At 50.3% G+C, this 15,690-nt stretch overlaps 1 protein-coding gene across 2 annotated transcripts in view; it reads right to left on the reverse strand.

Moving 5' to 3' along the window:
* Positions 1 to 318: 318 nt before the first annotated feature.
* Positions 319 to 15,690, reverse strand: part of EVA1C (eva-1 homolog C) — a 66,357-nt gene continuing 50,985 nt past the window's right edge. For both annotated transcript variants that reach the window (XM_037525031.2, XM_054700309.1), the window contains 3 exons: positions 9,789 to 9,872; positions 8,428 to 8,517; positions 319 to 889 (listed from right to left, as the gene is read on the reverse strand). In XM_037525031.2, the coding sequence (XP_037380928.1) occupies positions 513 to 889; positions 8,428 to 8,517; positions 9,789 to 9,872 (551 nt within the window). In that variant the 3' untranslated portion in view covers positions 319 to 512. The remainder of the gene's footprint in view (positions 890 to 8,427; positions 8,518 to 9,788; positions 9,873 to 15,690) is intronic.

Here is a 15,690-nt window from a genome sequence, read left to right on the forward strand (position 1 = left end):
GTCTGAAGTGTTTATGCTCTTGCCCTAAGAAAAAATTTGCCACATAGTGCTCTCAATAAATGATGTAAATGATTAAAATCCACCCCAGTCAACGCACAGGGATGAGCATGGGATTGCCATCCTGCACGTCACTAGCACTTTCTGATACAGCGGGATTTTCAGTGTACGCGGTGACGGCACTTTCTCATGCGCCGTCGTGGGATGAACTGACTGACTTCATGACACGCAGCGAGAACAGTGCCTGGGCTCAATGAATGTGAACTCTAATTATGTTAACGTCTGGGCATGAATTTAAATAAACACAGAAAATAGGCTTCTTCCCTCTGAATTTATTTTAAAACGTGCTGTAAACAGTTTCAAATGTCCTTTTCATAATAAATCTCTGGCTTCACCAGTATTGGATGTCATGACAAATTCTCCTTCATAGAAGGTACAAGTGAAACAGAAACAGAGAGGCATTTGGGATCCTTCCCTCTTGAGAAAGTGTGAAGCCATCAAGATGCATCTGGTTTTCAGTAGAATTGGCCTATGTTTCTTGGGAGCGAAGTGTCCAAGCCACTGTTCATCCATATTTCCTGGATGATTTGCTCCCTGCGCTCAATCCTTTCTGCTAGCTCTGCAGCTTCAATGGAATTGTAGACAGGATAGGAAGTCCTACAGAACCCCGACAGTTCCCCTGGTAAATCAGAGTCAGAGGAGTCCTCTTCCCCCTCTTCATCTTCACTATCCTCCTGGGCCTTGTCACTTTCTGGCACCAGGTGCTCCCGCACTAGCTGCAGATCCTGGAAATCCTTGGTGCAGGACACTCGGATGACCAAGGCACACAATGTGAGTGCCAGCCCGATGCAGACACTGGACACAAACAGCAGGGCAGCTCTCTCCGGGTGGGCTATGGAAGCAAGAGAACAAGTCAGGAGCCATCGGTCTGCACCCATGCAAATCCCACAGAAATAGGCAGCATCTTTGAGACTGTCCACACTTAACTGGTCATATAAACCTCCCCCCTCCTCCAGCCCCCACCGACACACAGACATTGATTTAAACAAATAAAGGTTTTGAGCATATATGGTCAATATATGCATATGAGAGGACACATAGCAGAGGAGCTCGGAAGCTAGATCTCTGAGTTCAAACTCAGACCTGCCATTTACTAGCTCTGTGACTCCAGGTAAGTTACACAACCTCTCTGTGCCCACTTGCCTCAACAGGAAGCTAAGAGTAGCTTCCTGTTACAGAATTGTTATGACCAGATGAGTTAACTCCTGTACAACCCTCAGAACATTCACTGGCACATAGCAAATGCTCAATAAACTATTAGCTATTAGTTGTAGTAGAGTATGCAAAATTAATGTAGAAATAAAAATGCATATGAGTATGAATGTAAGTACTAATAGAGTAGATGTTGGCCAAACTTAATTTCTTTTTTTTTTTTTTTTTTTAATAGAGGCATGTTTTATTTATTTATTTATTTGTTTGTTTTGTTTTGTTTATACATGCACTGGGTACAGTCAGAAGCGCGGGAGGGTGAGAGAATTCACCAGAGCCAGAGCGGGGAGCAGAGCAGGCAGAAGGACCGAAGTACACTGCTGAGGGGAGCAGCGGGCGGCAGGAGAGGTCTGCGCGCCATGTGGGACCCTCCTCCGGTGGCCGGGGAGCAGCCGGGGATCGAACCGGCGCCGCAGAGGCCGCGGGCAGCTTCGCAACCCAGCGCTCAACCGCTGTGCCACCGGGGAGGCCCAAATTAAAAAATACATATAAATAAAAGTTCTGGCAGTTTTCCCTACAGCCAAATGATTATATAATGATAATAGAACTAGAAATGATGCTGATTTGGTTTTGTTTTTAAAGATTTATTTATTTATGCATACAAGACCTGGGGTACAGGCCAGAGGTGTAGTGGGTGAGAGGATCCACCAGAGACAGAGCAGGGAACAGAACAGGCAGATTGACCCAAGTACACTGCTGAGGGGAGCAGCGGGCGAGACAGGAGAGGTCTGCTGCGCCATGTGGGTAGCTCTCTGGCCGGCCGGGGAACGAACTCGTGCTGCAGAGACTGCAGACAGTTTCATAGGTTGCGTCTTAACCCCTTGTGCCACCAGGGAGGCCCAAAATGATGCTGATTCGTACTGTGTAGGCTGGTCTAGATCCTTACATATATTTAATCCTTACATTACTCCCAGGCAGAAAGAACAATGTGCCATTTTTTAGCTGTGTACCCCTTGAGGTGTTAGCACTTTCCAGGGAGCCATGACTGTGAGCTACTTGTAGGGACCACGTGTGGGGATCCACAGCATCGGCTCAGCACCTCTCAACTGAAGGCACCCCCTCCAGGCTCATCGCCTCCACATTCACTGCCCTGGAATAAAGAAGACTCTGTCTTCGCTGCCTCTGTCCTTCCCCAGAGATCCAGACTGGACTTTCGAAGTTCCAGGCGTTAAGTTAAAGTTCACGTGCAGCCGAGGCGCCCAGCCGCGGCCATCTGGCGGGACAGAGCTAAGAAGGACGAGTCATGGTCTTGAAAACTGAGCCTCCCCACTCAACTGTCTTCACTCGCAGCTCAAGTCCTCTGTGGGGTCACCGTCCCCGACATGGTGTCCTTTGTGGCTGCGGCCCCCGCTGGACGACGGCCTCGCTCTCCTTAAGACACAGAAGAGTCTTCACTCAAGACGGATGTAGCCAGGGTGGGCAGTGAGTTGGCTGCAGGCTACTAAGAGCCACATACTGTTGCCAAGGTCAAGGTATTGTGCAGAGCTGGTGGAACAGAGACGTGTGGCCTCTGGAGAGAAGAGACGGCTAGTTTCTCTTCTGGGAGTGGCTGGGGACTGGGAGACACTGCGATGTGGGATGAAATCATTAAGCCTTCAGACCTGACGATGCTGATGAGCTCTGACGGGCCAGCCCTCCCCCCTGCTCCCCCAGCACATCGAAGCCTCTGCTGGGAGTGGCTCCTGCCCTGACTTGGCTCTAAACACCCTCGCCCCTCCCCCTGCTGCACCCCATCCCCACCCGCCCCCCCAGCTGCTGAGCACGCCAGTCCATCCTACCCGCGTGCAGTCGCATCCACCCCTCCTACTCCGTGGAAAGCATAACTCTGAGCCCCGTCAGCAGCCATGCCTGCAGCTCTCACCTCCGTCAGCCCCAGTGAGGAGCACGGTGGGTGGGGAAACTGAGTCCACCCATTTGTGACCTTTCCAAGTTCTACAGTCAGGACATGGCCAGAACAGACAAGCATTCCATGCTGCTTGCGCTTCTGGAAAACAATTCTCACCTCCTCCTCCCCTCTCCTGAGAGGCTGTTGGTGGGGGGGAGCAGGTGAACTGTCCTTTCTGAGAGGAGGGTTCAAGATCTGGCTTTGCCCCAGGCAGGTGGGTTAAAGAACCTTTTCTTCCTGCCTTTCTTTTGAGTACAAAACAGTATCTTACTAGGGTCTTGAATTGTGTTTCTCTGGCCCCAAATCTTTGTATCTCCTCAGGCGGCTTCTCATTCCCTCCTCTCAAAATGCCTCTGGGGTCACCTGCCCCCTTCTGCTTTCACTTTCATTAAGTGTCACTTGATCTAGTGAATTTATCTGAAAAGCAGGGACGATAACACTCTTTTCTCCATCTCCCCAGTGTGGCTATTGTAATTGTTTTTAAAATGCACATGAATTGGATCCCATTCCTGTCCCACTTCATATCTATAACTGGTCCCCCCACCTTCGTAAGCTACAAAGGACACGCTGACCCTGGCCCCACCACCCTCCCCAGTTTACCTCCAAACCCTCGTCCCTTTCTATCTCACTGTCCTCACAGGGGCCAGATGACTCTGCACCTCGGTGCTTTTGCACATGCTGATCCTTCTCCCTGGAAGGTTCTTTCTTCCCTCTTGATCCAGCCGTTGTGTGCTCTACCCTCAGCCAAGGAGGCCTGGTCCCCATCACCCCATCACTGGGACATTCTCAGTCACACCCTATAGAATGCAAACTCCACGCAGGCAGGGCCTGACCTGTCTGGTTCTCTGCCGAACCCCAGTGCCAAAGAGCAAGCATGACATAAGACGTTCCAGTGCAGGCAAAGGGCGCGGTCATGGACCAAAAAGCCAGGCTCAGTGCGCTGTGGGTGGGGACTCCATGATGTCAATTGCATTTTCCTCTCCCCACTTCCCCCAGCAGGTGAAGGTCTGGATTCTCTTGCTATCAGCTCTTACTCATCAGACACAGTGCCTCTTGGCTCAGGCATGCCCCCTGCCCTCCCGCCATTGGCATTGATGATGGATCCCTGTGGTCCTGAACGCATGCCTGATGACGGACCCCTGGAGTGGGGTGTGGGCATGCATAGGTGGGTGCACCTGGACTGAGAGACTGGGCTTATAAAAGTGGCATCATGGGGAACCGGCGTAAAAGAGCAGGAGGAGAGAATAGAGAGAGAGGCATGTGCATGTCAAGGCCATTAGATCCCGCCATCAAGGACCGAGAACACAGGCAACTTTGGGGAGCCCATGGGCACAAGGTTCCCTTGTCACTCACACCGACTCTTCTGAAGTCACAGAGTTGCCAGATGTCAATTAGATGGAACCTTGGGGTGAGCAGCCATTTCACTGAGCCCAAGCATCACGTGGCTGGACCCAGCCCACCCGTGCACTCTGCAGCTGCCCCTATAAGGGCACCCATCTGTCTTCTAGAATCATCTGGGCTACATGAGGCATTTGTGACCCTTTATTCTATTTTATATTCTGAAAAAATAAAAGGGTCATTCTTCTTAAGGGTCAACAGGCCCTTCACACTAAATTGTTGTGGTATTGTTCTAAATTTAGCCTTGTTCATCACAGGCCAGCGGAAGGACTTTAATTTCAGTCCTCAGGAATCGCACAAAGGTGGCCATGGCTTCAGGCCCCTGGAGCCGCTGACACAAACAAGGCGAGAGGGGGTTCCGTGGTGGGGGCAGCATCAGGGGGAGTGTGGGACAGGGCCCGGGCTGACAGCACTCAGTGTGACTGTAACTTTGGGTCATGGACCTCAGACTGGAGACCGTGGGAACACATCAGAAGCCACACCTTGGTGACAAGGCAGCGCTGATTTCTAATCGTCCTCCCTGGCAGGATCGTGTGACTGACTCTGGAATGTGTTACGCGTCTGTCTCAGTGTGGGTTTGTCTGATAGCCTAGAGTTCTCTTCATATAAGACAGTGATGCCTCCCCAACTCTGCTTGCTCACCCAGGGCCCTGGTTACCCCGCATACCCTGAAAGTCCACAGCAAGGGAGATGAAGACTTGTGTGTGCCAAGTGGTAGGGGCAGGGGCAGCAATGTTAGGCCAGAGAGGCATGTCTGTGTGAATAAGACACTAAGTTGGAAGGGGACAGTCAGACGAGCGAGACTCCTCAGGCATGGACTGCTGGGGCACATGGCCCTCACTGAGTAGCTACACACCACCTCTGGGAATCTCCAACACCCCCACACACACCCCACACACATACACATGCCACCCTTCACCACACACCTCACTACATACCACCCCCCCACATCATGCCCTCATACCACCCTACTCCACACACCCCCCACATCACACATACACTCCTCACACACACTAACATACCACACACATAACTCATACACACACCCCATACACACACTCCTCTCACACACACACACCATTTCCATTTCTCTAATTTCAAACTTTTCTATGAGCTTCTTCGGGCCCATGATCTAAATTCTAGAACAAATTCAAGAAGTCTGTATTATTGAGACGAGGGTAAATGCAAATCCTCCTAAGACTTTGTAGGTCGTTTGATGAGAAAACTCATCCGGGACCCTTGGGCCTTCCCATGTCTGTTCGCTGATGTCTGTTGTCAACATTCACAACTCCTGATGTCAGTCTCCCTCTCCCTCATGTGCACATGGCTGCATCAGGGCCACCTGAGGCCGGCCTGGGGAAATGTCCCTCTGGAGTCACTCAGTCGACTATTTGCTGCTGCTACGGCCGCCTCTCCTCCAGAGGGCTTCCCCATGGTGACTTCTGGAGATAAATGCAACTAAACATCCTTCAATAAAACCAAATAACAGCCCATCAAATCCTTAAATTTCTTTAAAACTGAATACCTATAAATAGTAACCACGGGTGCTAACAAGGGGAGGGCAGCTCACGTGGACTCGCCACGTGGCCATGCGATACAGCCACCCCCTGATACAACCACTGAGGCCGGCCGCACTGTCCCAGGCACCGGGGCGTGCCAGTAATTGAGACGACAAACTCCTGCCAGGAGGTGCGTAACAACGAGTGGAGAGGGCGGCACTAAGTGCATCCATCCCTCCTTTGGTTTCTGGGTGTGAGGGGCAGACGGGGTGGAGCAGGAGCTAATACAGACAACTGGAGGTGAAGAGGTTCCCGATCCTCAAGATTCTAGCGGGTTTACTTCTTGCCTGGAGAAAGCCAAGCGCAGGTCTTGGGCCTGCTGAGTTGAGTTCTGGCCCTGCCGCTGGCCAAGCTGTGTCCATAGAAACAGCTCAGCAACTCTGACACTCGCTTCCCTACATGCAGAATGGGGGATCAGCACCCCTTCTCTTAGCTTTGTAGTTATGGACTGACTTGTGCTCCCCAAAATTCATATGTGGAAGCCCTGATGCCCAACATGGCTGTCTCTGGAGCTGGAACTGTAAGGAGGTGTAGGGTAAGTGATTCTCAGGCTTTCTGCCCTCCCGCCATTGGCACTGATGATGGATCCCTGCGGTCCTGAACGCATGCCTGATGACGGGCACCTGGAGTGGGGCGTGGGCATGCGCAGGTGGGTGCACCTGGGCTGAGAGACTGGGCTCATAAAAGCGGCATCACGGGCAACCAGCATAAGAGAGCAGGAGGAGAGAATAGAGAGAGGCAGAACGAGAGAACAAGACCACCAGAGAGCTCATAAAGGATGAAGATTCGCCCAGGGCTGGGAGGCCTGCCAGCCTCTGGGCCCCTCAGCACCCCTGCCTGCCGTGCACCTGGTCAAAGCTCAATAATAGCCTGAAAAGCCACCGAGGGCTCTAGGACTCTCCTTTACCCATCTGCTCGGGTCATAGAAAACCTGTTTTGTGCCTTCCTGCCCCTACAGGAGGTAATTGAGGTGAAGGGGGTCAGCGTGGGACCCCAAGCAATAAGGCTAGTGTTCTTGGAAGGAGACACACCAGGGAGCTTCCTCTCTCTCCCTTTCTGCCACAGGAGGGCAAAGGGAGAAGGTAGTTGTCCACACGCCAAGAAGGGAGCTCTCCCCAGACTCCTGATCCACCAGCACTTTGACTTTGAACTTGCAGCCTGCAGAACTGTGGGCCAAAAAGTTTCTGTTCTTGAAGCCGCGCTGAATACGCTAACTCATCACGGCGGCCAAGCTGACCGACAGCTGTTGCGAGGGAGGGACAAGGCCCTTGAGGCCGCAGCCTCGGTAAGTGATTCATCCTCACTCCTCTTTGATGGTTATTCTGCTTGAAGACTTCTCAGAGCTTTCCGCCAACGGGCTTTCTAGGGACCTTGAAAATAGGGGCATGCTTTTGACTGTAAGAATCCTTCCATTTTTTAACATCAACAGTTACCATAAACAGCAAGAAATAGAAATGAGAGGGGCTAGAAAAGAGGCGATTCTCAGAGAAAACTAATCACCACACAGCAGAGACGCAGAGGGAGGTGGGAAGGCTGTCCTCTCTGTCTCCGGTGTCCAGATATCTCCTTAAACCTTTATTTTCCCTGGAGGAAGGCTGACTCCCTAAGACCCCAGCTCCTGTCAGCCTCGGGGAGTCACACTGTATTGCTTTATTAACGTGCACTTCACAGAAGGTCTCGGGGTGCTGTTTTCCCTGAACAGCCAGGGAGGCACTGCTGAAACTTGCAGGGTCGACATTCCAAAAATTCGGTCTCTCGCCGGTGCGCAGAGGGTGGTGAGCACAGATGGCAGGCATCAGCGCCTCAGGATGAGCCATTCGGGCTCCGCTAATTAAGAGGGTTGAGGCTGATGGACCCTGGAGGGGAAGATTATCCAGAGAAACCTTGGCAACCTGGCAAGTAACAATGGTGACTCAGAAAGGGACTCTGCCTTCGCAGGGCATGACCTGCTTGTTGACTAAATGATCTTCTGGTTCAATTTTCTTCCAGCCAGGGTGGAATTCAAGAATCCTGTGCCCTTCCCAGATTTTAGAGCTGGGAAGTACATTTCTCAGGTTCCTACTTTTACCGCGAGCCCAACTCCTACAATGCTTGACTTGGAGGGTTTGCTGCCTCCCTTGATGGTTCTGCTGGGGTGGCTCCCCGGTCGGCAGTCTGGTGGGGATTGGAACAGAATTCAGACCTCTGTGTTTCCAGATCTTAGACGCTGTAGTTGCCATGTCAAATGTAAAATCACCTTCTTTATCTTCCTGAGTGCATTTGTTAGTAAGATTTTAGTTAGCCCATAGCATTGTAAGAAGCTTTGATTCATGAACTTACCTCTGATGTAGGCAAAGGCTGCCAGAGAGTTGCTAACAATGACTCCATCTTTCCTCGGAACATGTGGTCTGCTTGGGTCAAAGTTTATAACTGTTTCATTAAAAAAAAAAAAAAAATGCAAGACCAATTAATCACAGCTCTTCACAGGAGCCTTTCGCTCCTAAACCAGGATTGCCATAATAAATAAAAAGCCATGGAAATCAAACAAATGGGTTGTTACAGAAGACTAGGCCAGGAAGGACCTATAGTAAGTCATCCCTGAAACTATTAGGTGATGAAAAGGATTTAGAAATACTAAAACTTGTTGGTTGCAACAACTTAAGGTGCCCTTCATCCATCCTACTGCAGAAGGGAACACATGTATGTTCCCATCCTAAAGGCGATGGTTTCCATCGTGCTTAGCAAGGTCTCACTTAACCACAGGGCTACTTTGCTCTGGTGACCACAAATAAGACATTATGGAGAGAGGTTGTGCTGGGCTACTTCTGGGGCAATAGCAGCCAAGCACAGCACAGATCTGGTTTCAGATACCTGCTTCAGCTGCTGTGCTGGAGCTTAGCAAGCTCCTGATGGGGCAGCCAGGGGTTCAGGGAGCCCCTGGGAAGGTCAGAAGGGGCAGAGTCTCAGGTCTCCACTCCAGGGGGACCAGGATATCCACGGATGGGGGCAGGAGGAACCCTGGGAGAAAGAAAAGTGGGTCTGAAATGGTCAGAGGTGGAAGGTGGAGCAGTGAGCTAGAAGAATGTACTTTAAGGATGACAGTTTCCATCAAGCCTGGGGATTTCTATTTCCTGGTGCTTTCCTGTGTTTGACTGATCAAGCATACTTGACTTTTATACTGAGAGGGAAAGATCTCATAAAGTAATACAAGCAACACAAAATCAAACTCTCCCCACCCAAAGTGCATTTTCTGAGATAGATGCTTGTTAGGGCCTCTGCGATTTCTATCAAAACCCCCAGTGGTCTGAATGTCATTCGAGATTTGATAAAAAGAAAAAAGAACCTAAAGCTTCCTGCCCCCTATTTACAAAAGTCCAGTAAAAATCCAAGGAAAACGGTGCCAGGAGGTCATCACATTATCCAGGAACCCCGAATTTATTTCCTAGCAGATCTCTTTTTTGAAGTGATTTCTCTTTTAGGAAGCAAGAGAGAAACGGAAGGAGGATTCACTCTTCTTATAATTAAAATTCAGAACAAAATGTTGGCCCAGCTCTGGGACCCCTGGTCACGCATAAGATGGGAGCTCAGAGCTCCAACCCCACCCCCTTGATTCTAACCAAAGTGCACCCCACTGAGATCATTCACTGGGGTCACTGACCTTTCCTTAAAGAGAAATGCTGGTAGTAAACCATAAAAATTACCATGTTCACCATCTTTCTCCTTCAAAGAAGGTTTTACACTATTAGCAATGGCTGGATCGATCGCCGTGAGAATGTTCTTGGGAACTAAAAGCCAAAAAGAAAGGTTTTTAAATGCTTTATCCACTTAATAAAAAGTACAATGCTAAATGTAGGTGAGATAAATCAATTTTCAAATCAGTCACGAGTCACTCCCTCTGGTTGCCAGATACACCCACCTGTATGAGCACCCAATTACCCAGCAGTGTACAATTTTAGGCCCATTTTGCAGGATTAAAAAAAACATGGACAGACATCAAATCAACAAGACCTGGTGTGTCCAGGCACTAAATACAATTGTACTAAAAACAATTTAGTAATTAAAAGGAGCAAAAGACTGTACATGTTCCAAGAGGGTGAACTTCAAACACATTACACTCAGTTGAATAAGCCCATCACCAAAGATCATTCCGTGCATGATTCACCTCCATGAAATAATCAGGAAAGTTACTATTGAGAGACAGAAGGCAGATTTGGGGCAACCTAAAACCAGGGTGAGAATGGGCACAAAGGAACTTGGGGGAATCAAAGAAGTGTTTTAAAACGGGTGTGTGGTGATGGTCTTCCAGCTGTGGAAATTCACTAGAAATCGCTGGACTGTTTATACTCTAAACAGGTGAATTTTAAGATATGTAAGTCACGCTCAGTCGTGCTGCTAACCCTGAATGTGAACCCCCCAGGGATGGTGGAAAGATCGACTGTCACCAACTCAAGTCATTCGAGTTGAGAGCAGGCCGGCCCCTCCCAGTGCCGTTCTGCTTTTTACCCAGAGTATTTTGCCTCACTGACCCCGTGATAAGCTGCAGAGAATTCTAGGACTCTGTCTAGAGTTATCCTCTCAGTTTTATTAGAAAGGATTATGGAAAGATGAGACGAGCAGGGCAGCACGATAGGCTTTTCTGAAAGGTGGTGAAAGATTCTGTGGGGCAGACGCAAGAATAAGCCATCAGGGTCCAGGGAGGGGGGCACCGAGGACGGCGTGAGCACAGCAGACAGCAGAGCAAGACTTCTGCGGCCCCAGTGCATGTGGTCCGCTGGGAGGAGGGAGAGGAAAGCAAATATTTTTGCTGCAGCAAACTGCTCGTTTTGTTTGTTCTCTAGCTCAGCTGGTATCTGGGAGAAGTGGCAACAGGAAATGGAAGTCAGGCCAAAGCAAACCATGCAAGGTCAACCGCACCAATCAAAAAAAAAAAAAAAAGCCAGTAAGACTCTTGAGCACAGCAAACCTCATTTCCCTTCTCTGAGTGCTGAACTAAATCATTCAGGGGATGTCCCAGGACCGAGAGCCAGGGAACATTCCTAACTTGTGAGTTTTCCACGTGCTGGAGACTTGGGCACCACCAGCCGGAAGGGTCACTGCATCAGGGTGGCTCTGGTAGAGGGGGCGGCCGTGTCCAGGGCCCCACCCCACCCCCAGGGGTTGACCCAGAGTATGACAGCCCCCCAGGAAGCCTAGCCATTCTGCTGCACATGCTTTCTGATGCCACAGCTTCCCCATCACTTCTGCATTCAAGGAGGATGAAGAGGAGGCCCCAATTCCTGGGCAGGAGTTAAGCCTCGCTACCAGGAGAGATGCTCCTTCCTCAAGTCCATCTCTTTGCTTGTCTTCAAGATTGGGCCTGTGTCTCTGCACATGCAGAGAGCTAACAGATGGAGAAAGGAAGCTGGCAGGGAAGGGCTGTGGGGACAGCGTTGCCTGAGAGTGGCACGCAGGATCAAACTGTCTGCACCTGATGCCGGCTCACGCCAGGAAACACGCCCATTTATTCCCTACCTGAAAATGGCTCTGCTATCGGGAGAGTCTTTCGGGACCTTGAAGATGGCAACCGGTATCCACGCCCCTGGCAGGTTCTTGTAGCTCCTTGTTTCAAACTGATTCGGGGAGTGAGGTGCCATTTATAAGCATCCCACAAACCCATCCCTCTCCAAGAGAGACACCTGCGAAAACCATCCCCAGCCCCTATTCCTGGAGAAGCTCCTAAGCCTGGGCCTGGGCCTGCCTGGAGCGAGGCTCAAGGTGACCGTGGAGGACAGAGCGACTCCCACCCAGCACACAGAAGACGGAGCCTCTGAGGGACAGCCCCAGAAGAGCCAGAGGCCAACCAGCTCCTGTGGAGCCCCGGGCCTTTAGGAACTGGATAAAGGATTCTGCTATGGGGTCATACTAACGCCAGAGACCTTGCTCGGAGACGCCTCTCCAGTCTGCGCAGAGTGGCAAATCTGAGGGACTTCAGCGGCCATTACACTTAGGCAAGGTCACCTTGAATTATTTTTTCCTGAATAAATTATTTTTTCCTGAATAAATCAGGAAGAGGGGATGGGGGAGGCCGAGGAGCAGGGAAGAAAAGGGAGGGGGAAGCCAGAGCAGGAGGCCTCCAGCCAGAGCCTTCCGCACAGACTTTAAGGAACCTCAGACGCTGGAGCCTGCATGGGCTGGTGGTGGACGCACTGTGGGGGTAACAGCTGATGGGGTCACCCCAATGTTACCTCAGTTAAAAATCAAGTAATTTTAAAAAGAAACAAATGGGCTCAGTAAAACAAAAATAAATACGTGGACACTGAGATCAAACTAGTGGTCCCCAAAAGGGGAGGGAAGGAGGGTAAATCGGGTAAAAGGGGTCAAGTGTAAGGTGAAGGGCAGACCTGGGCTCAGAGGGGTGAACTCCAGGCAGTAAATATACGCGGTGAGTCACAGGGATGCACCCCGGAAGCCTCCATCATGTTCCATGCAGCGTTACTGCAATGTAAAAGTACTAATTCTGCTCAAGTCTGAGGCTCCGGAAGATGCACTAGAGAAGGAGCAGAGTGAAACCCCAGCGGAGCCCTGGATGGCTGCACCCCGGCTCTCACCACCATGCTGAGCAGGAAAGCAAAGGGCTGCAGCCTGAATCATTCCCCTGAGGGAAGCAAAGATGCTGAAAAGCTCAGCCCAGCCTAGAGGCTTCCAGAAGGAACACAGCCCAGATTAAAGGCAGCTCTATAAAATAGGGAGTGTCCTTTTTAAATTGCAAATTGATGATGCCCCTGAGCCTGATGCCCTTAGGTTTGCCTAAGGTGAACCATACCTGCCCTGCCCTGCTCCAGCATATGCTGCCCCTGCCCCTTCCCTCCACCCCAGCATGCTGCTGACTCCTCAGTCTCCACTCCCCCTGGGAAGCCCTCTTGGTCCCCAGTCCCTGAGCCTGGAACTCAGCACTTTCTACCCCATAGCCTGTGAGGACAGGACACCTGCCTGCCTGCTGCCACTTCCCTGCCTGCCTACCTCCGAGGCTGGCGGGTAACAGGGGCTCACTAATACCTGGGGTTCAGCTCGATGTGAGGATGGTTCATGCCCCATGAAGGCCAACAACTTTCAGACATGCAGGAGCTCCCCTCCAGAATATTCTGCAACAAGGGTGAGCTGTCAGTGACCCCTGCCCCGCAGGCTGGGTCATCTCCTCCCATGTGGCTTCCCTCCATCCTCAGGGGGTGTCTCCTGGGCTGGCAGAGCTAGATCTCTAGCAGGAGCGTGGCTCAGCCCCTCCTGGCCACATTTTAGAATCAGGTCACAGGGTTTCTGAGTATAGCTGATCAGAGGAGAGGTGACCTGACCCCAGTACAGCCAATTAGATATCTTGCTGTTAGAAACGGGCATTAAGATAGCAAGATGGGGCCTCTCTGGGCACAGGAGGTTGAGCGCAGCGCTGTGAAGCTGCTGCAGCCTCTGCAGTGCGGGTTCGATCCCCGCCAGCCTCGGAGATACCCACATGGCGAGCAGACCTCTCCTGTCTCGTCCGCTGCTCCCCTCAGCAGTGTACTTCGGTCCTTCTGCCTGTTCTGCTCCCCGCTCTGGCTCTGGTGAATCCTCTCACCCTCCTGCACATCTGGCTTGTACCCTGGTTCTTGTATAAATAAATAAATCTTAAAAAAAAAAGATAGCAGGATGGAAGGATTTTATGTTGTTAGAACTAAAATGTAAAAATCATCTAGGGCTGTGGGGTGGCCATGGCTCTAAAGAAGGTGGTCTGCCTGGCAGCCCTTCCCAGCCCCTATGGGATCTGGTCCCAGCCCCCTGCAGGGCCATCTTCCCCTCACCCATGCTTCTCCTACCCACCCAGCTGCAAGCTCTTCCCTGAGGAAGGTTCTGTTTGGAAGATTTCGCCAGCCACATCCCACAAGCAAAACTCGGGCCCTTCCACCATCATCCTCCTGCATGGCATCCCGCATTCTGCAGCAGCATTCATCACAAGGGGTGACAACTGATTGTTGGCTTCATTGTTTAATGCCTCTTACTCCTCCTGGACTGTTAATTCCATGCATGCAAGAACCATGTCTTTTTTTTAACGACCAAATCCTTGGCACCTGGCACAACTTCTGAGCTACAGCACTTTCCCAGAATATGCTGAATTTGTGAATGAGGGAGAAGCAGCTTCAGCTGGGACATGTGACCCCATCTCCAGGCCCTGAATGCCCTGAATGCCCAGTTCTCCCAGCTAAGGAGTCACAGCTCAGTAATTGCTCCTGCCCCCCTCAAGAGCACATATGGAAATTTTTATTTGCAGGCTGAAGTCCTTCCACATTCAGCTAGAGAGGCCTGAAGTGACAGAACTTCAGGTCTACGCGCCTTTATGGGGACCTCAGCCAAAATGGGCCAGATGCCACCCACTACTGCTTCAATGTAGGAACAGCAATAAAGACTCAGAGAACAAACCCAGCAGGTTCTTTGAGAACTCATTTTGTCCAAAGCCATCTCACTAAACCTTTGATGGGAAAACAATATGTCCCCACCACTGTTGAAGGGATGTAGTTTCACTTTTTAAAGTCACAGTTTCCCAAACCTGTGGTTAAGTGAGAACTTACGGTACAATCCTGCTCCCTGGACGCAAGTGTGGTGCTATTACTTGGGGAATACATTTGTGTAGTTACTTCACAATTGTGCCTACCACAGCTGTGATAGTATAGAGGACAACATTTTTAGCTCAGGACATAGAAAGCAGGAAGTGCAGGGGACTCAGGGACTATTACTCACTCATAAAAAGAACCAAGTGCTGACACACGCTGCTACATATATAAACCTTTAAAATATGTGCATGTGAAGAACCTGGTCACAAAGAACCACATACTGTAGAACTCCATTTATGTGAAATGTCTCAAAGAAGCAAATCCATAAAGACAGAAAGTGGACTGGTGGGTGGGGGACGGGTGGCTTGGAAGCAACTTTTTGGGATGACGAGAATGCTTTTTAATTGTGGTGAGAGTGGCCCCATTCCGCGACTATATTGAAACCATGTATTTGTATGCTTTCACAGGTGAATTGTAAGATCTGTGAATCATACTTCAGTAAAGCTGTTATTAAAATAAAAAGGACAAGGGTTAGCTGAGCCTCCGGAGGGGGGCGGGCGGTGCAGGGAGCAGTTTTCATGAGTACTGGCACTGAACTCTTCAATGATGGTTAGTTAGACTTTGCTCTACCTTTGCTTTTAGGCTTAAAAAAAAAGTCTACCTCTCAGGATTACAAAGTGGAAATCCACAGGACCCTCAGAGAATTTGCTGCTGATTCGCTTTTAAGTAGCTTTATAAAGCTACTTAAAAAGCTACTTATAAAGCTGGGTGGGATCTCAGGAACCAGGCATTTTGTTGTATTATTTGAAGACACACAGAAAACAGTGATGGTGTCATGTAACATTTAAAATCGTGTTAGGGTCAGCATTTTGAACTGTGGACTGAACGCTGTGGGTAGGTAGAGACACAGCTGTTGGCAGCATAGACAGCCCTGTCACTCAGGGCATAAAAGCAGGACTGAAAGGTAAACTAGGAGCCAAATACAACTGTCAACTCAAAGGGCATAGCAGTAAATTTTTGAGCCTCCCAAGAACCAGATTAAATT

Source organism: Talpa occidentalis, unplaced genomic scaffold, assembly GCF_014898055.3.
Source record: "Talpa occidentalis isolate TD23 unplaced genomic scaffold, MPIMG_talOcc4v2.1 talOcc4.4, whole genome shotgun sequence".
NCBI lineage: Eukaryota > Metazoa > Chordata > Mammalia > Eulipotyphla > Talpidae > Talpa > Talpa occidentalis.